Consider the following 21,997-nt stretch of genomic DNA (forward strand, 5'->3'; position numbering starts at 1 on the left):
CTTTGGGTCCAGTGTGTTCCGTGGTAACTTTGGAAGTGTTGCATGGTTTGGGCTCAGTTAGACTCAAGAAAAAAATTTTTAAATAGATCCTGGGTTCATAAATAAGATTTTATCTTCTTTTGAAGATATCAGTACTGTTCAAAACATTCTTCATATCCAAGATAATTCCTCTAAAAATTCCGATGGCCTGTATTGTAGAAATGGAAAGGCCAATCTTCAAAATTACTACAGAACTGCCAAAGGCTCCTGGTAAGCAAAAACAAGCAAACAAAACCTTGAAAAATAAGTACAAAGTTGGAGGATGTATGCTTTCTGTTTGTGAAACTCACTACAAAACTATTATAATTAAAACAGCCTGGTATGAGCATAAGGCTAGTCAGAACACAAAGCTACCAAGTTCATCCAAGGGAGAAGGAATAATCTCTTCAACTGATGAGGCTTGGATAACTGGATAGCCACCCAAAAGAATTGAATTAGACACATGCCTTACACCAGCTATAAAAATTTAAGTGACTCATTAACCTAAACATAGTAACTAAACTCATAAATTATTAGAATGAAATATACGGGTAAATCTTGAGGACTTTGGGATTGATACAGGATTCTAATAATGTCAAAAGAAAAAATAAGTAAACCAGACTTCATGTAAAGATAGATCTCTTTGAACCAAAGGACATTATCAAGAAAATGAAAACAAGGCTGGGCAGTGGTGGCGCACACCTTTAATCCCAGCACTTGGGAGGCAGAGCCAGGAGGATCTCTGTGAGTTCGAGGCCAGCCTGGGCTACCAAGTTAGTTCCAGGAAAGGCGCAAAACTACAGAGAGAAACCCTGTCTCGAAAAACAAAACAAACAAACAAACAAAAAGGGGACTTACTGAGAGAAATGTAGGTCCTGTTGGTCAGGGTACCTTCAGATCCTTGCAATTTGGGTGGGGACAAAGTGAATCAAATTAAGCTGGAATGACCTTGCTCGATCACACTAGTACCAAAGCGTCCCTTAAAGTACTGGTACTGATGGCCTCGTCATTCTGGGTTCAGTTACTCCAATAATTTGTTTATTTTAACTTTCTGGGAAGCAAAGGGAAATTGAGAAGTGCTATTCAAAAGTAGTCATAGAATGTACAATTCAGGATGGCTCATTCCGTACAGGCAATTCCTAAGAAGCTACCAAATGACTCAGTATTTCCTTCAGAGGTGCAGACCCAAGCAAATTCAAAACAGTGCCTTGAATAAATAGTTGTATACCAATGTACACACAATTATGTTGTGTTTGCAGCATTCTTCATAATACCAAAAGAAGAAAACATCATGCGTCCATCAAAAGATGAATGAATTGACATATACCAAGTAATTGGTATAGCCAAGTAATGGAATATTATTCAGCCTTTAAAGAGATACAAGTTTCAAAGCATGCTAAATGTTATGCTAAGTTAAATAACCCACAAACGAAAGGACAATTATTGCATGATTTGCCTTTATGAAATATTTGGAGTAGATAAATTCAGAGGCAGAATAGAGGAAAGCTAAGAGACTGGAGGAGAGAGGAATGAAGGTATTTCTTAATTGTTACACAGTTTCTGTGATGAAAAATTTTAGAAATGGAAATCGTGCAACGTGATGAATGTAACTAATCCTACCTTCTTGTACATCGAATACGGTTAAAACAGTCAATATGATGTTATATATTGAACATAATTAAAAATAATGTGATAAATAAACAGCATATACTACATACTTTAAATAGGTAGGTGATATGGTAAATGAACTGTACAATAATTAGCATATAAAAGGAAAAAAGGATCTCCTTTCATCTACTAGAAGGAAAATACGTAAACTCTTTACAAACTAAAAAGAAGGAAATTTTCCTTACCATCACTCAAAATCCAGGAACAGAGTAAATAATATTAACTATATAAAATACATATAAAAACTACAGACAAAGCCAAAAAGAAATTGCAAACTGGGAAAAATTACAACTTGTATCAAAGCCTGCATATGTTCCTAAAGTTGACGAGTTTAGACAAGGCTAGCAGCCAATTGAAAAATATATGGGCAGACAGTTCACAGGGTAGGAATTGCAAATGACACTGGAAAGCTTGAAAAGAAACTGGCATTTTATCTGTGGGATGAGCTCATTTCTTGTCTTATAGGGAAAAGCCAAAATATTGATAGTATTTCATCGAAATGGAAAATAAATAAGTCCTTGTGTTTATTACTTCATGAGAGAGAAAGTTGACATTCTTTTTCAAATTTGTGTGTGTGTGTGTGTGTGTGTGTGTGTGTGTGTGTAACTCTTAAATGTGGTGATTTCAAAGATATATTGGAGTAGCTACAAAATGACATGTGAGCAGGCATGTGTTTGCAAAATGTTTAGATGAGCTCAAGTATCCAATATTGGAAGATTAATAGAATAAATTATTGAGTATAAAATTAGAGTGCACAGAAAATGGGGAAGGCTTCAGCACACCCTGATTGGGGGTATGGGTAGATACCCTAACTGGGGGTAGAGGTAGGTATACTGATTGGGGGTGGGGACAGAAAATTAGGAATACATATTTGGGTTCTTCAGTTTGGCCCTAAGATTTAAGGAAGAGTCAATAAATAGAGAAGCCATTAACTATTAAGTCCTAGCTACTTGGAGCCAATTGCTCTGGGGGTTTTTGGCTAGATGTCTGGACTACATGCTATACTTGTGGTAACTTCATGGACTCATTACTGTACATAGCATGTTGGGTCCTGGGCTGCTTGCTGCAGGTTGTAAGTCAGAGTTCCATTTTTGCATGTAATCTGACCATTGTTTGAATACTCAGAAATATCTTAATTGTGACAGTAGTTACACCTATGTACATTTGTCAGAATTCAGCAAACCTAAAGCCATACTCAGAGACTGTGGTAGTTTGAACGAGAATGGTCCCCTTAGGCTCATGTGTTTGAATTCTTCATCCCCAGTATGTAGAACTGTTTGGGAAAGATTAGGAGGTGGGGCCTTATTGATGGAGGTGAGGGCTTGTTGGAGGAGGTGTGTCCCTGCAGTAGGCTTTGAGGTTTCAAAAGCACACTAGAGACCCAATATCTCCCCCACCTCTCTCTCCCTCTCCCCCACCTCTCTCTCCCTCTCCCCCCTCTCCCCCTCCCTCCTCTCTCTCTCTCTCTCTCTCTCTCTCTGCCTCCATCTTACAGATCAATTGTTTGCTCTCAGCTATTGATCCAATATGGACTAACTCTTTGATATTAAACCCCAAATTAAATGCTTTCTTTTAAATTGCCTTGGTCATAGTGTCCCTTCACAGCAGAGAACAGTAACTAAGATAGAAACACAATAGAAGTATAAGAACCTTTTTAAAAATAAGCACACAGCCCCTAGAGCTGTTTGTTGGTACCTTTAAGCAAGCAGGTCAACTGATAATGTTGAGCATGCGTCTTACCATGTGGGGTGAACTATAGACACTACTTCCTGCATGGGGTCCTCTTGAAGAAACTCGTGACCACCTAGCAGGTGAGGATGCTTATCACACATGCTTTGCTTAAAGATAACAGAACTAGGAAATGCATGGCTGCTTTTGAAAACAGAAAATCATGTTAGTGAATTTATATTAATATTTACAAGTAAAATTTAGAAGTATGAGGTCTCCACTTCTTTGATTTTTACGTGGTGATTATATTTTCTCTCTTATCCTTGGTTCTTACTGACATTATCATTTGGTGTATGATTTGTCTACCACACTCCTTGAATGAATCCAAAATCACACTACAACGTTAATTCCTACTAATATTTGGACATCTGGGTATGGGTTTTCAGAGCACTTCCTCATCATCCAGCGCTACGGTTATTCTAGGCTAATGCAATATTTCTTTCTTCCAGCTGTTCCCCAGCCCTCTAGATCTCTTTATAAGAGAGAGATTTCAAGTGATCCTCAGCTTTGTTTTCTGGCTCTGTCACACCTCCTTCACTTATTATTTGGGATTTTCTTTCCTGAAGATGTTCCCTTCTCTGCAGTACAGCTCCTAGAAGAAAAGAGAAATACAACACATCCTTACACTTTTCTCTATTCATCAATATCTAAATATCATAATGATGACAAATGGATCGCTAGTATTATAAGATCCAGAGACTTACATGTGTCCAAAGACATAAAGGACAAGCCTATTTTTCAAGTACATTCCAAACTTATGCTCATGTCAGGTCCACTAGCAATACCATTGGTCAAAACAAGCAAGTCAAAGCCAAAGTCTGAAATGAGAAAGTATATTCCACCTACCAGGGATCAAACCAGGACTGTGAGTGAACATCTTTGCTTTCTTGGCAAAATTTGGTCCAGTAGATTATTAATCAACACCATTACTTCCCACATATTATAGGGCTGCATAATAAATATTTATCTTACAACAATATTTATAAAAACTCTCTACCCCAAAAATCCTATTGAAAGGAAATATCATATATGCAAATAGAGAACAGGGAGAAGGGGAGGGAACATGGCTGTGTAAAATGGGGCTGTCAGTTTGGGGTAAGGAGGATAAGGGAAATTTATTGTCTCTTGAATGCAGAGTTTCGGTTTTGCAACATAAGAACAGTTCTGAAATGGGTGATGGATCTGAAATGGATTTATATATGTTATCAATTATAGCATTGTACTTTTTTTCTTGAGATAGGGTCTCACACTTTATCTCGGCCTGGCCTTGAACTCACAGAGATATACCTGCCTCAGCCTCCTGAGTGTTGTTATGTATGTCTTTAATCCCAGGACTCTGGAGGCAGTGGCAGGGGGAATCTCTGTGAGTTCCAGGCCAGCCAGGGCTTCACAGTGAGACCCTGTCTCCAAAAACAATTTTAAAAAGTGATTAAAATGGTTAGATTTTATGTCACAGAAAATTTTAACACAATAAAAAGTTTGAGAAAAAGAAAACACAGCAAATGAACAATGTATTATGTTTTCATTTTTTTCCTACCTTTAACCAAAAAACAAGATAACAGAAAAGCTGTAAGTTCTTCTAAAAATTAACATTGATAAGAATATTAAGGCCGTACAAACACATAACACGTGACTCTCCATCCGAGAGATGTTTTAAATTTCCAGATGAGGAAAGTGATGACCAGAAGGGTGGAGTAACTTCCCTGGTGTCCACTGACTCGGTAAAGGATGAAACCCACCATCTGTGTGAGTTCCCCAACCATAGGGTTTCTACGACTTTATGTCCACTACTGGTCGATAGTTAAGAACGGTCCTATCTTTATGTAATTTAAATGCCACTTTCCAGAAAAGTACTTTTTATGGTTTAAATATGGGTTTCTGAGTTTATGTGAGAACACATTCTCCAGCTGAATAATATACAAACAAATCATAATTTAATACCTCTTGGGATAAAATAGGAATAGAAGCTTAAAGCATTTAGCATACTTAACATGAAATCTGACTTTCATAAAAGTTAATGTGGTAAATCCATGGATTCAGTCATATTTACGTGGCTTACTTACATTTCTAGGAGGCGAGTCTGGGCTTGCCGGTGGCATCCTTCCCAAATGCCCCATGTGTGGATTAGATCAAACGCTACACCTTGTGTTTGAGCCAAATGTGACTGAAAAGGGACATGCAATAACTCAAGAGGGACAGATCATAGTGAAATCCAGGAAGGAGTAGACATGAAAAGACTGAGGAGTGGTTAGATTTGGCATACACACTGGAGGTAGAACAAGATTTCTGCAATCACCAGATGTAGAAGATGAGAACGAAGGAGGAGGTAAGGACTGTTTTGGGCAGGTGAAAACATGGAGAAACTGTTGCCTCAAAGAGACAACTGAGGGGCCAGCAGTTCCGTCTCCTTGTGTAGCCCCCAACACCTTGCTAGGTCTGTTCTTTTTGTCTAGGTGATTGCTGCAGTGGCCGGTTATAGGCATCAGCTAGCTAGATGATGTCATATCACTCCTCAGGGATGATATGACAACAGCTTGCCTCTCTCACTCCCTGGCATGCCATATGGCAGACAAGGCCACCATGGCTTGGAATATCTGCACAACTCAGCCCTCCAGCCACATGTGGTCATAGGTGGTGAAATGGTGAGCAGTGGCAGGGGAAGCCAACGCCTGAACACTTCTCTTTTTTCATGTGCATAGAATTGTAAGACATATCTCGAAGATTCTCCCAAAGTATCACATAATCAGAGCTCACTATGAAGGCCAGAGGGCCTCTAGGCCAGTGGAAGCACTCTGAGGCTATGATAAAACCCAACCCCAGTATTTAATCATAAAAGAAACAGAAGCTCAAGAAAATCGAAATTCATAGCCTGGGAATATCATCTATGTCAAGGCCAGTGCCCTAATAGAAAAGGAATGGGTCTTTGAAGTCTAGAATGGAGACAATGTATAGACTTCACACTTAAACCCTCAGACTTTTTTTTAAACCCTCAATGACAACAATCTCTTTCCTCCTGAGAATGAAGAGCAGTCTCCCCATTTCTGGAAAAGTTGCAAAGAAAATTGCTTCATAATATAACTTTATTTTTTTCATGTCCCTTCCCCATTGCCTTGACTTCAAAACCAAGCTACCCCAGCACAGCCTCTGTGAGAAACTGAAATTGCTGCTTTAGAGAGAACCAGGACAAAGGTTTCTCCCTTTGGACAACTGGGGCATTTCGGGATAGACGGTTCTTGGTGTTATAGATCGTTTAACACCTACTCTGCCTTCTACCCACTAGATGTCAGCAGATCTCTTTCAGTAATGACAACCAAAGATGTCTCAAAATACGGTCAAATATTCCCCAGGGAGTTAAAAAAAAAAAATCATCTGATGTTGAGAATCACTGAACTATGCTAAATCAAAAGATACTGCAAAATAAAAAAAAAAAGGCTAATATTCATCATTAGGAACAAGTGGAATGTATGTGAGAATAAATATAGAGAGCTTTAGATCCGAAGAATAAATACAATTGTAAGGCTGAACAGAGGAAAGTTGATGACAGCCCCCGGTTTGTAGTTCAGTGGTTTTGGCAAGGACAGGTGGTGTGAGTTCTAACCCAGCCTTTGTGCTTCCTGGACCTGAAGATGACCTATGCCACACGAGATTAAGATGCTAGAACAGAGCTGAATGGGTGCTGAGACTTAGAAGGATCGGGGAGGCAGGGATGTCGGAATGAATTTACTCCATGAAGAGTGAAGAAGAGTGACTAGACTGTTTCCCAGAAGGAAGGACATTGGAATGAACTCAATACAAAATTATAGTACTCACCACTTGCCTATGTTGCCCAGAAGGGATGTCATACAAGCTGCCCTAATACCAGACCATTTGTTCCAAACATAGTACTAGATCCTGTGAAAATCATCCCAAGTAGCCTTGACTAGGGGATGTTAATCTCAACAACAAACAGGTCCCTGTCTATTATTTCTCCTAATTTTTCAAAAATTCCATCTTCAGATAAATGTTAGCAGACACTGTGCTTTCCCTCTTTCACGTCACCTTGTCTAGTCCTACCTCCCTGTGAACTCCTTCAGGGACAGGATTCATGTTTGAATGGCCTTTTTTACCTGGAATCAAAGTTCCAGACACTCAATCCTTGCGTGGGATGTGGCCTAATGAAGCACCTGTCTTCCAGTTCAAAATCCTGGCTTCATCCATATCTCTTCAAAGTGATGACCAGCCACAAAATCGGCAAGAAATTAATAAAAAGGGGGTTAGTGAAATAAGCTTCAGTTTTCACTGGTGCACTTCTGTTAAGACCATACTGGTATTCATCAACACCTCTAACACTACTCATCCCTGACTAGCACACTAGCTGCTCTAGATTGTGTCTAGGGTAAGGTAGCATACAGCGTCAGACTTTATTTTCCTTGTCCAACTGGGCCACAGCTGTTATAATTGCCTCGTGAGCTTTTTTTCCTGGGTACAGGACAAATCCCTGAGCCTCTGAGATAATCCCAGATTAGTTGTTTTAATTTCCGACTCCTGCGTTCTGATGCGGTGTAACAGAATCCCAGATTCTTTTGCTAATCAGAGTTGGTCGCCCCCACCAGGTTAACTGCTGTCTTTGTGAGCTGGTTCATTTCTATATGAAATACAAAGTGACAAACTGACCAAGTTTCCACTGTATCCTAGTGGAATCTCTCCCAGCCTGCTTTCCGATGAATCAATGTAGCAGTCTCACACTGAAGCAAGCATCATCTTAAAGTGAAGATTCTGGTTCAGTATCCCATGTGAGCCAGAGAGGATCCAGTTTCTAAAAAGCACCCAAGAAGCAGATCTGCACAATCCAGTTAGAATATGAAGTTCACAAGTGCCATGGTTCTAGACCTTAGGTGTTGTACCGCAAGTCCCCCCAAGACCATCAGGAGACCAAATCCAATGCAAAAGCAAAGTCTTTTTATTGTGTAACTTTTAATTGGCTAGGATTAGCTGGGTGTTACAGTTATCCATTTCTGGGCAGGCCTGGACAAATCCCAGGTTTTGTCCTTGAGCTGCTCTAGAGGCTGGCTGGCTGGCCTAGCACGTACTGACTGTGGGGGCTGGCTCAGTGGCCCAGGCTTGGTGGGTCCTGTCTCCCTGACCCTGCCTGCTGGCAGGGGCATCAGTGATTGTCTTTTGTTCACGGCCCTCCCAGAAACTGCTTGCTCAGTCTCAGGAAACTGAAATTGATGCCTGATCTCTGAGAGAAGACTGAGCAGCCCACTATGACATCTGCTTGGTCCTTTCATTAGGTTTTTATGGAAATTAAGTCAGAAAAAAATTAAGGGTACTAATGATGTTTAAGTTCCACTTCCATAGCTTCTGACTTAACTCACAGAAGTGCTTGCTCCCAAACTCTGACCCCCAGATTCTAGAGTAAACAGCGTTTTACATACACAAAGGAGAAAACATTTAATGAGCTCTCAAATGAATTGCCACAAGTACCGGAATGGGTACTTCTAGAGAAAGGGAAATACCACCATATCAACTCCTCCAGTTGGCCTGTTTCAGTGGTTCCCAACTATAGTCTGGTTACACTCAACCTTCCTAATACTGCCACCCTTTAATGCAGCTCCTCATGTTGTGGTGACCCCTCAACTATAAAATCATTTTTGTTACTACTTCATAACTGTACTTTTTCTGTTATGATTCATAATATAAAACTCTGCCGACCCCGTGAAAGAGTCTTTTGAACTCTTAGGGGGTCGCGACCCACGAGTTGAGAACCACTGGCTTGGGCGCCTGCAGGCCCCGCCCCTGCCCTTTTTCCACGCCCACGGTGCGCCCCCCCCCTCCCCCGTGATGTCCCGCCTCCTCCACGTCCATTGGCTGATCTCTTTTTTCCCCCCCGCCTCCGCCACAGCCTCCACTTCCGTCTCCACAAGGTCAACTTCCGGCGCGGAGCGCTCACGTGACCGGAGACGGGAAGTGGCGGGTCCTGGGCGCTTCTCCCCGCTCAATGAGCAGCGGTCCACATCGGCTGCCGCTGCCGGTGCCTTTCCAGTGTCGGCCTCGGAGCGCCCGCCTCCGCCGGGCCGGGCCTCGCGGTAAGCTTCCCGCCGGGGACCGCGGTCCTGGAGGTGGTGGCCTAATGGAGGCGCCGTTCAGTCGGCGCCGGGTCCGCCGCTCCCAGCCGACCCGGCCCACCCTGCTCCCCTCCGGGGATGCGGATCTCCGGCCGCGTCCGCATCCCTTGTTGTTCTGGGCGCCGGGAGCAGGCGCCGGGAGGCAGCTCGGTCTCTCCCTCCACGGTTCCGCCCATCCGGGACAGATTATTATATATATATTTTTCTTTTTTGCCAAATTAGCGTGCCCTGGGAGAGAAGGACGTGACATGGCTTCCACGGGGCCCAATATAAATCCCTTAAGTGCATCGCCCAGCCTCTGAGCAGTTTTCTCTTCTGGATGGCAGCTCTCCGTCTGTGCAGTCGCTGGGCCCAACCCCACGAAGGCATTTGCACTGACACATTAGTATAATGATGTCCCGACTGAGCTGAAGGGAACAAGATCCATGATGAACGCTGGTGTTAGCTATCTGTGACGTGCAGGCTTGGGGTGTCAGAAGGCGAAGGTCTAAAGAGAACCCTGAGTGTGGACATGGGTTTGGGACTTGGGGGAAAAAAAGCTGTAAAAGGCCACTATAAACTTACTTGCTGGCAAACTGAAACGTTCTGTAAACAATGGAGAGTTCATTACTAGCCCCAAAGACTGACTGTCACGTAGCTACGTCATCCCATTCATATCTGTCAGATTCTCCCCTGTACCCCAGAGTGCTGCCTGGCACTTAGCAAATAGCAATATTTGTTGAATTATGTCTAACCCCTTTATGAGTTATGACCAACCCTCTCGGGTTTGACCGTTTCCCATGCACTGAGTCTTTAGTATGGTGAGCATTGGCCGTTATTAATTGTTCTTTTGACCAGTTTTTACTGTTGTGGTAAAACAGGTTACATCAAGAGTTTTGTTTTGTTTTTAAGTGCCTAACCCACAAACCTGTGATATAGATAGCAAGCACTTGTCTAGTAAATGCAGTAAGTGCGGTCGACATTTAAGTGAAAGATTAGTGTGGATTAAGATCTTCATGCAAACCCAGAAATGTAGATTTGGATAGGGAGAAGATAAATCATCCTGCTTGGGAAAAGTGCTTAAGCCAAGATTTCGAGCCAAAAATGAACAAGTGCTTTGAATGAAAGGCTTGGTTTGAGAACGTTAGGCTAATATTGAGCAGGTGTGTGGTGTGACGAGCACTTTTTAAAAGGTATTTGCTTCTTTTTCGGAATTGTAGAAATCTAAAATAATAGTAATAATAGTAGTAACAGGTGCTGTTCCATAGAGGTAGTAAGTTTTGGTCAGTGTGTTGGCAACAAAGCTGAGAATAAATGTATATAGATGGAGAAGTCACAGGATATGCCAACAGATTTCACTTTGACATGGAGGAAGTGGTCAATTATGACGAATTTTGAGTCTGAGTATTTGCTTACTGATGTGGAAGTTGGAAAGAGGCAACTTTGAGGGAACTGTCCCTGATCTGTTATTGAGTGCTGCAGTATTACTTCACTGAAGTGTTTACTAAGCACCTACTGTGTGCCTCTGGTCAATTGCTAGGAATATAAAGCTGAATAAGATAAGGTCCTTGCCAACAGAGAACTACTTTTAGTAGAGGTGAGTGCACTAGCTAGAAAATAGTTTGGAAGGACTGTGTCAGGAGAGGTGAAATACCAAACAGTAGAAAAGGAAGTTTCCTAGGAGAAAAGGCTTCAAAGAAGAGAAAATGTCTTATCAGAATCTTTGGGGGAGAGTTGGAATTTGATACAGTGAAAAGAATTTCAGAAAAAGGAAAAAAGTGAACAAAAGCCCAGAAGCCGGACAGTATACTGGGCGGTGTGCAGTGTGTTGGGGATAAGATGGAATAGAGCTGTAATGTCACATCCAGGCCCTAGGACATACTAAGGGGTGTGCTGCCTAGTTTTGACATAAGCTAGAGTCATCTGAAAGGAGGGAACCTCCATTGAGAAAATGCCTCCATTAAGATTGGGCTGTACGGGTATTTTCTTAATTAGTGATTGATAGAGGAGGGCCCAGCCCATTGGGGTTGGTGCCATTCCTGAGCCAGTGGTCCTGGGTTCTATAAGAAAGCAAACTGAGCAAACCATGAGGAGCAAACCAGTAAGCAGCACCCCTCCATGGCTCTACATCAGCTCCTGCCTCCAGGTTCCTGCCCTGTTTGAGTTCCTGTCCTGACTTCCTTCAATGATGAACTGTGATGTGGAAGTGTAAGCCGAATAACCATTTCCTTCCCAAGTTGCTTTGGTCATGGTGTTTCGTGACAGCAACAGTCACCCTAACTAGGATGAGGGGTTAGTAACGTGGATACTGTAATAGAGTGGAGGTTAGGCTGGGTGAGTGTGCAGAGAGGGAGAAGAGAGCACTGGGGAGAATTGTGCTTCCTGGTTTGTCCTCTGTGGGATGGGTGGCCATTTCCACAGAGGGAGGAGACTGGCACTAGAGTTGAGGATTGGAGACTAGTAACTAGAGTGTGGGGCCTGGGGAAGGAGTCATCAGAGGTAGTGGGAAAGAGTTGCTGGGCGGCTTGAAAGCCAGTTTGGACTTGGTTCAGAGATTGGCAGTGATGTGATGGCCATGGCTTTTTCTGCTGGCTAGTGGCCTAGAGAAGTAGAGAAGAAACCCAGTTTATGGAGATTGATAAGTGAGGACAATCTGGTCTGCACGTGGTAAAATCATCAAAGGGATGGATCCGAGGACCACCCACCTCCAGGCTAGCTTGGGAAAGAAGTGACATGACTAAGGCTCAAGCTGAGGTGAATGAAGGATGGGAACGGAAGGTGTGGGTTATACGAGAAAGAAGTTTTGCAGTTGGAATGCAGAGAGAAGCTTCACAGAGTAGTATGTAGAAGAGATGCAGTTTGTGGAAGTTCTATGAAGAAGTCATTGTTCTATAAAAATGTACTTAATTAAAGCTCGTGTTTTCTTCCTTTACCGTTGAACAAAATGACATTAGAAGAAATTAATGCCATAGGCACATTTGCACTGAAAAATAGAGAGAAAACCATTTAAATTATTCTCATGAAAAATTGAAAATTAGCTTAGTGTGTTTGAAGAAAGACTGAACTGGATGAGAAGAAAGGAAATGGAAAGCTACTTTTACAAGGATTTGATATATAATTCACTTACAAGATTTCCCCACTTGAAGTGTTCCTTCATCGTTTAGTGTGTTCACAAGTTTTTACACTATCGCACTAAGTGAAGAACACTTGCCTCTCCCTGTCAGCAGCTGTTTCCATTCTCCCTGTCTCCTGACAACTGCTCATCTTTCTGTCTTCATGATTTTTTTCCCATTCTAAGTATTTGTTATAAATGTAGGCCTATCGTGTATGGTCTTTTGTACATGGTTTCTTTTGCTTAGCACAGTGATTTTATGATTTATTGTGCCTTCATTCTTATTATTACTTTATTCCTATTATTCTTATTACTTCATTCTTATTATTTTTCACAGCCTAAATGTGTCACGTTTTCCTTATCTGTCCATTGATAAACATTTGGGTTGTTCCTACTTTTTGGCTACTGCAAAATGTAGTTCACCTTCTCTGTGTCTGCAGGTTCCAAATCTAGTCATTCAACCAGCCACCAACTGAAGACATTTGGGGAAAAATGGTTTTTGTACTGAGCATGTATGGAGAGTTTTTTTTTTTTTTTTTTAATATTCTCTAAACAATACAGAATAACAAGTTTATATAGCATTTGCACTACACTTGGGATTGAAAGTAATCTAGAGATGATGCAGTTTTGTAGGTTATATTTTATTAACTATAGCATTCTATGCAAGGCTTTAGACATCTGTAGGTTTGGGTATCTACAGGGCCCTGAAGCTGGTGCCTCCCCGCATATACTGAGGGTGGTTGTCATGTGTCTGTGAACACTCACATGTGAGTTCGTCTGTGAAGGTCTTTTCATTTCTCTTGGCATTTGTGTGCTGGATGATAATGGTGGCTGCGTGCATGACTTTGAAGCCCCTGCTGCACTGTTTTCTGAAGAATCCCACCAGCCATTGGGAAAGGAGCCCTTGCCGTTGTTTGTGTGTCCTTGTGATTTTCAGCTTCCTAACAGTGAAAGTAGTAGATATCTCACTGTGGATTTCATTTGTGTTTCCCGAGTGCGCAATGGTACGGAATGGTTTGGTTTCTGGTCTTAGTCTAGATGAGAGCCAAAGGGCAGCTGCACATGTTTTCCTCAAGGAAAACATTCCGCCATTCACAGCCACTCCCCTCTTTTAGACATGGTTCCTCACCAATAGGTGAGGCTGTCTGGTCAGTGAACCCCAGGGATCTGCTTGACTCTGTCTCCCCAGCACTAGGCTAACAGCAGGCCCCAGCACGCACTGCTTGTTGTGTGAGCTCTAGAGAGCAGACAAGATGGGATTTGTGTTGTCCTCGTGTTTGTGAGGGAGCACTTTATCCACAGAACTATTGCCCCAGCCCAATACTGTGTTGTATGTGTGTGTATGGACATGTGTGTATTAGGGTTATTTGTCTGTCTGTGTATATATGTGTGTTGTTGAACACTTGGAAACATTTTTTGACTTTGACAATGCTGATTTTTCTGATTTCGTTTCCAAACTTGTAGCCTCGTGCTTTTATGATGTACATATATTAATATATCATATTTATTTATTAATGAAGAATTTATCATTTGAGTCAGAAATGGAACAGTTTATGAGGGAGGGCAGTGGTTTTGATAATGAGCTCAATCCCTCGATTCTGAATTGTCTGCAGCTGAGAAAAGATGACAGCCATCAAGCACGCGTTACAGAGAGACATCTTCACACCAAACGATGAGCGCCTGCTGAGCATCGTGAATGTCTGCAAAGCGGGCAAGAAGAAGAAGAACTGTTTCCTGTGTGCCACAGGTGGGCATGTATAAGCAAAAATGTGTGGTTGGTACTCCTTCATTCCTTAGGGACATTCCTTCCTTTAAAAAATATATCCATTGTTTCTATAACTTGAGAAAATTATTGAACTGACAGATTAATTTTTCATTGTGTTTATTGACTATCGAGTGGGTGTAAGAAAGAATTTATACCTTGTATCTAAGGTAGATGACAAGTCAGGGAGACAGTCGGCACCTAGTGTATCTCTGAAGGGTCCCATCATCCTCCTCACCCCAGTCTGCTCTCCAGGAACAGGTGTCTGCCTCCCGAATCTTACCACGTTCCCCAGGTAGAATTTCAAACTATATGCTATTTAGTTCTGCTTGTCTTTAAGCTTTTAATAAATTGAATTATAATTCTTTGTGATCCCTCCCATTCAACAGTACATTTATAAGAATTTTGTTTTGTTTAGGAGTTTTTTTATTGTTTTACTTTTTGAGACAGGGTCTCACTGGGTTGTCAGACTTGTGCTTGCTACATAGACTGGACTGGCCTGGAACTCACAGAGATCCACCTATCTCTGCACTCTGCTACCACACCTGGCCATAAGTTTGGATTTTGTTCTTTCACAAGGCTCTAGTCCCTTCCTAGTCACTGCTGTGTCGTATTCCACTGGGAGTGTCCTCCCAGGGGTCCACAGGGGTCTGTTTCTAGGCTTTGCTGTTTAGACAGCTCATCTGTGCATGTGTTTGTGCCTGTCTCCTGCTATACACACCAAAACTGTTTTAAAGCAGATACTTAGATGTGGATTCTGCTCTAATATACAGTTATTTAAAGGGGATTCTCCTTCTCACTCCCACAGCAGTGCGGTTCTCTTGAGTTCTCTATGCCTTCAGCAGCAGTTGCTTCTGACAGACTAATTGTTGCCAGGGTGGCAGGGGTGACATGGTATCTCATTGTGGTTTCAAAATGCACTTTCCTGATTAACGATGAGGCTGAGCATCTTCTCATGAATTTATTAGCCATCTTCTTTACTTATGAAGTTTACCACATAAGTCTTTTGCTTATTTTCCTATTGGGTTGGTTGTCCTTAAATGAATTTGTACATTTTTTTTTTATACTGTTATTATCTAGATAGATATTGTAGGATAGATCTATTACTTGCATAGGTATTTCTATTATGTGGCTGCATGCTTTCTGGTTTGTGGTTTCTCTTTGCACTTTTTATGGTTCCTCTTAATGAAATTGGAGGAGGGGGAATGGAGGGTGGGTTGGGGGGAATGCTAGGGGCCGGGAAGAGGGAGGACACGGTAAATCTGTGGTTGGTATGTAAAATGAATAGAAAAATCTTTTAATTAAAAAAAAGAAAGAAATTTATAATTGTCATTAAATAAAATTAATCTGATGCTTTATGACTTCTACTGCATTATTTTGTAAAGGTTTTGACTCACTCATGTCTTAGTGTGGTGTATTTGTATGTGTCTGTCTGTCTATGTACATGAGTACATGTATGTATTTCAGGGTTTTACCGTTTATCTCATTTTTGTTTTATTTTGTTCTTTACTCTTTCACCTTAATTTTCAAATCAACTTCTTAAGTTCCAGATTTTGTTGGGGTTTTGATTGGGATTTTTCTTTTCTTTTCTTTTTTTTTTTTTTGGTTTTTCGAGACAGGGTTTCTCTGTGTAGCTTTGCGCCTTTCCTGGAACTCACTCGGTAGCCCAGGCTGACCTCGAACTCACAAGAGATCCTCCTGCCTCTGCCTCCCGAGTGCTGGGATTAAAGGCGTGCGCCACCACCCCCTGGCGATTGGGATTGTTTTTAACCTATCGTTCAAGTTGTAGAGAACTTGCTGTTTTTAGTGATATGTTTATGTCTGTGAACATGGTGATTTTCTGTTTCCATAAGCTTTGCTGTTTTCTCTAAAAATTTTGCATGTTGTCATATTTGCTGTGAAGTAATCTTTCTTAGATCTGTGTGCTGTTACCAGTGAAAATGTAAGATTTGATGAAAGGAAATGATGTTGTCTTTTATAAATACCCTGTTTGCCAGGATGTTGTTTAAGATTTTGCATCCATGTTCATTATCATGTGTAATTTTCCTTTTGTTCCCTTTGACTCTTTAACCACAGTTATTCAATAAATCAGGGCACATGCCTTGTTTTCTCACTGGAATAGTTGTGTTTGAAGTTATTTTTTTCCTTGAAAACTTGGCAGGAGAAGCAAGTAGAATGGCTAGACTAGTTTTGGGGAGTGGGATGTTGGCAGATTTTTGCTTAGCAAGTACAGTTTAGTAGGTACATTTTCCAAATATTCCTTAAGCCAGTGGTTCTCAACCTTCCTAATGCTGCAACCCTTTAATACAATTCCTTGTGTTGTGGTGATTCCAACCATAAAATTATTTCATAGGTACTTCATAACTGTAATTTTGTTGCTGCTGTGAGTCATAATGTAAATATCTGATATGCAACCCCTGTGACAGGGTGTTGGACCCCCAGGTTGAGAACCATTGCTTTAGTCCTTTTGATGTGGAAGATTTTAAGAGATTATGGGGGTGGGGGTTGTTGTTTGTTCCCTGTTGTTGCTGTTTGGAAAACCATTTGCTTTTCAAATGCATCGGCATTCATTCTAAATTCAAACTCCATTCTGTTGCCAGAGTCATGTGTTGAAGTTAGAAACTAGAGCATGCTATTTCTCTACTAGCAGCCCTGAGTACCTCAGATGGAGCCCTGAAGAGCCGGGCACCCATTTGTGGTGACTTCATTTCCATCCACCTTCTCTTACATACACTGTGCTGCCTGTGTTGAATTATGTACTGTGGCTTTGTGATGGCGTTAGGCTCCCTCAGGACTCTGCACTTACACATGTCAGTCATAGATTCCCCACCCCACCCCCAGCCCTTTAAAACAGGGCTGAAGCTTTACCTCTCTAGCATCTGCCTGCCTTCCACCCTCTGGTCTGATTTAGGTGCTTCCCTTAGGCTTCCATGGAGTCCTCCGGTGACTTATTACAGAACATTGACTTACTTTACTCCTAAAGGTCACGTACAGCGAGGGAATGAAGAATGAGCAGATGGATAAAGTGCTAACAGTCGTGTGTATTTTGTTCCACAGTGACAACTGAACGCCCCGTGCAGGTGAAGGTGGTCAAAGTCAAGAAATCTGATAAGGGGGATTTCTACAAAAGGCAGATCGCCTGGGCCCTTCGAGACCTTGCTGTGGTAGATGCCAAAGATGCCATCAAAGTACGTTTTCCGTAGTCCTTGGACTTGTGTTCACAAAGTGTCGTTCATGGATATATATATAGCACTGTGTGCCCTGAGATGCTCTAAACTTGTCCTGTAGCTGTAGGCCTGCCACGTGTTGGTCTGAAATACATTAACCTCCACCTCTTCACCCCCAGCGTTAAATAACTACAGCTGCATGCATAGTTCAGGTTTTACTTCGTTAAAACTTCACTTACATCGGTGTTCAAGCTGCATAAATAAACTAGGACAAAATTGCCTTAATACTGTGTGTTTCTTTTTTTAATTAAATATGCTTAGTAGAAAATTCTGTAAATTTTGAATTTTAAAGTAATATGTTGTGTGAGTCAACTGTCTAAAAACTATTCATTGTTTGGGTAAGATCTGACTCAAAGCATTTATGATTGCATAAAGCGAGCCTTCCTTCTTTAATCCTCCTGAGTGGGATGAAGACTCACCATGAGGCAGCCAGTCTGGACACGTGACGTTTGTGAGTCAAATAAAGGAAGTGATAGGGGGCTACACACCTTCTTTTGAGGTGATTAAATGAAGTTTTAAGGATATAAATTTTATGCCATGTTTGAGTGTGCTCCAGCTTCAAGGACATAGACTAGTTCAGTAGTCACATTAAAGGGCACACCCACTGTGCCCCTGATGCCTCTCAGACCAAGACTTGCACTGATGTAACTGTCAGACCTCTGCTGGTGTGGAGACCCACAGAGGCTTCCTAGTGAGGCCTTACTCAGGGTCAGAGAATCTGAGCTTGCTTTACCCAGCAGAGATGCATAATGGGATGATTTGGCCATGGGCGTGGTTACCAGGTGTTTGGAAGGGTCTGCACTTGGCTATGCCGTGTGCTTTGATCTTGTAAGGTCTTTTGTCTCACCCTTTGGTGTTGTATAAAAAGCCTTTTGGAATAAACCTCAAGGTGACTGGGTCCAAGAGGGGAAATGGCAAAGACACTTGTACATTGACCTCGTAAGATAAACTCCAGGGTTTTGTTTGTTACCTGGGCAGGGTCTCGTGCAACCCATGTTGGCCTCAAGCTTCTTGTGGTAGCTGAGGCCATCTCTAAACTCCTGCTCTTGTGCTTGTTGGGATGACAGGCATGCACAGCCATGCCTGGCTGAAATTCTGGTTTTACTCTTACTGTAGCATGAATGTAGGCATTAAAGAGCTGAATAAAATGAATGGTAATTGAATCAGTGCAAAGCAAAAGTAATTTTAGGAGATCCTTGCCAATACGTGTCCATTACTCCTAAATGACACACATACACACAGAGGAGAGGAGGAGGAGGAGGAGAGAGAGACCTCTTCTTTACATATTTTATTGAACTAGACTTTTGCTTTATTTCTAAAAAGCACGCAGGTTTTAGGAAAATGTAGAAAGCGGTTTGACAAATGTGGGGGAGGGAGAGTTAGGAGTATTTGGAAAGAAAAGTCTTTTTGTTTTGGTTTTTAGCTTCGGTAAATACTTTCTAACACGGGGGGGGGGGGGGGGGGGAATGCGGGAGAGGAAGCTCCCTTTTGGAAAGTTTTAAGAGGAAATGCGTTGGCAGCGTAGCCTTCCTCCGTCCGCTGCCTTCCCTGCATGACCCTGTTGCTTGGGGCGTTCACCCACACTGCCCAGTACTTGCTCAGCAGACTCCTCTCTGCTGGCTTGCTTAGTGGGGTTTTGTCGTTGATGTTTCATTTATGTAGGCACCTTGGCGTGTGTTTACTATATGTGGATATGAATATGAAGTGTTTAGACCTAGCCTGGCAGGAGCCATTCAGTATCATACATTGATTTGCGCAGCTGCTGCTACTGCAGCGCTCAGCCTCGTTGCTGGCGTATGGGAAGTATTCCCAGGGAAGTGATCATTTCCATCAAGTTCATGTTAGTTGCCAGTACTCTTAGATATGTTTGTAAGTAGTAAAGTAATTACTTTGAATCATAAACAAGTTTTCAATGAAAATTAGTTTATTACATTTATTCGCACGTGTGCGAGCAGGTTAGAGGACAGGTGGGGAGAGTCTGTTCTCTCCTCCTCATGTAGAGCCTGGAGATGGAATGCAGGTTGGTAGGCTTGGCAGTCTCTGCCTGCTGAGCCACCTGACCAGTCAGCTTTTCAGGTTTTTGGAGGCTTAAACTCTGTATGTAAGTTGAACTAATTACTAATTTTATCCTGTTAAGATGATTATCATGCTAAAAGTCAAGTCTTGTTCCTTAAAATACCCCATTCTTCAAAGCACTAGTTACATCTAACTTTGCTTGCCTTGGAGGTCTATTGACATTTTGTTACCCCTAAATAATGCTGTGATGAATAAAATTATCTTTATACCCTATAGAACATTAATATGTTGGAATATGTTTCTGTCCTGTACTGTAGTGCATGTGAGTCTATGTTTTAATTCTTTGGAAGTGAACAATAGTACACATTCATATGATTTCATTTCCACATAAGGGTCAAGGAGTCCTGTAGTCAAGAAAGAACTATTGCTACATAATGGTTGAACTGGTTAGTTATTCTCAACCTGATACAAACTAGAGTCCCTGGAAGGAAGGAACTTCAACTGAGGAAATACCTCCGTCAAAGTGGCCTGTAGGCATATCTATGTGGCATTTTCTTGATGGTTGATTGATGTGGGAGGGCCCAGCCCACTGTGGGTGGTGCCAGCCCTGGGCAGGTTCCTTGGAGTTATATTAAAGGTAGCTAAATGGGAGCTTGGGAGCAGGCCAGTAAGCAGCTTTCCTTCATGGTTCCTGTCCTGACTTTCCTCCATAATGGACACATCTTATACCTGGAAGTATAAGATGAAATAAACCCCTTCCTCCCCAAGTTGGTTTGGTCATTGTCTTATCACAGCAACAGAGAAGTAGACAAAGCATTGATCTAACAGACTCGTCAAAGGCATAATGTGATTCACATTGCCTCAGTTTCCTAAAACAACTTTAAGGTTCACTGGCATTTTTGCCTTTTGAGATGCTTACAATAATTCTACATTTTAAAAACAACAGTAAGTGCAGCTCTTGTTTCTCACTTGTTCTTAGAAAATACACAAGGGTTTAGATTAAATTTTTTCTCATGTTTTAATTATGTATATTTTTTAATAGGGAGTTAGTATCAGACCATAGCTATGAATAATAACACACTGTCAAATTATGTAACCAAAACTTCATAAGCAACTTAAAGAGAGAAAAGGAGCGCCATATTGAAGCTAATACACGTTGTCATGTTACTGCAGGGAAGCTGAGCACAGTCTACACAGCCTTTCCTTTCACCCCTAGACTTTAAGGGCACCGGGAGAAAGTGTCCACTGGGAGATGCCGTTGCTTGTCCAGTTCTTGCTATAAATTAAATTCTCTAAGCACTTCAAGACATTAGTTGATGTGCGTGTAGTCACTGAAGCCAGGCCCTTGGACATGAGGCAAGTGTTCCACCACTCAGCTACATCCCTAACCATTTACATGATATTTTTAGTGGTCTGTTTTTGCCCCCCAAGAACAGCTTCCATTCTTAATTTGTAAGTCGGTTATAGAGTAACAATGAGAAGTGACGGGGTCAAAATCAACATATTTCTACTTCTTTTTGTTCTAGGAAAACCCTGAATTTGATTTACATTTTGAAAAAGTCTACAAGTGGGTTGCCAGCAGCACTGCGGAAAAGAATGCGTTCATCTCATGCATTTGGAAGCTGAACCAGCGCTATCTCCGCAAGAAAATCGACTTTGTCAATGTCAGCTCCCAGCTTTTGGAAGGTAAACAAACGTAAACGGAAACTTGTATTCGTGGTCAAGTGTTTCCCTGAATGCATATATCATTTGGCATTATTTAAAGTAATTGGAGTACTGGATTTACTTCATAATATGTCATAAAAAAATTTCAAAGCATTTTTTCTTATTGAAGATATTATGTGTATGCATTATAGGATATTGATACATTAAATTTAAAAAGTAAAATCACTCATAAACCTGGGCTTGGTGGCACAGGCCAGTAATCCCAGCTATTTGGGAAGTTAAGGCAGAAGGATTACGAGTTCAGGACCTGCCTTGGCTCCAGAGTGAGGCTCTTGGGCAACTTAGTGAGACCCTGTCTAAAAATAAACACTGATGGATAGAGATGCAGCTCATTGCTAGAGCTCCTGCCTGCCATGTGCAGGGACACGGGATTCAATCTCAATACCTAAAAAAGATTCACTTATAAATCTATTCCTTAGAGATAGCTACTGTTAAAATTTTGGCATAAATTCTTCTAGGCTTTTTTTCTATGAATACTTAATTTTCTTTAAATAGGGAAATTTACACTTATGTTTCCTGACATTTTCTTTTCCTATAATGAATTCAGCACAAACATTTATTATGCTACTAAATACTTAGTCCAAACCTTTATTAGCATCGTAGTTTTCCGTTGTCTGGCTATACCATTGTTTGTTTATTAAGGTTCTTGCCCTTT

The 21,997-nt window shown here is 41.6% G+C and overlaps 1 protein-coding gene across 7 annotated transcripts in view; it reads left to right on the top strand.

The window, feature by feature from the left end:
* Positions 1 to 9,335: 9,335 nt before the first annotated feature.
* Positions 9,336 to 21,997, top strand: part of Exoc1 (exocyst complex component 1) — a 46,772-nt gene continuing 34,110 nt past the window's right edge. For all 7 annotated transcript variants that reach the window (XM_028856330.2, XM_028856473.2, XM_028856551.2 and 4 more), the window contains exons 1-4: positions 9,336 to 9,482; positions 14,226 to 14,359; positions 17,432 to 17,562; positions 21,144 to 21,303. In XM_028856330.2, the coding sequence (XP_028712163.1) occupies positions 14,236 to 14,359; positions 17,432 to 17,562; positions 21,144 to 21,303 (415 nt within the window). In that variant the 5' untranslated portion in view covers positions 9,336 to 9,482; positions 14,226 to 14,235. The remainder of the gene's footprint in view (positions 9,483 to 14,225; positions 14,360 to 17,431; positions 17,563 to 21,143; positions 21,304 to 21,997) is intronic.

This window comes from Peromyscus leucopus, chromosome 10 (genome assembly GCF_004664715.2).
Source record: "Peromyscus leucopus breed LL Stock chromosome 10, UCI_PerLeu_2.1, whole genome shotgun sequence".
NCBI lineage: Eukaryota > Metazoa > Chordata > Mammalia > Rodentia > Cricetidae > Peromyscus > Peromyscus leucopus.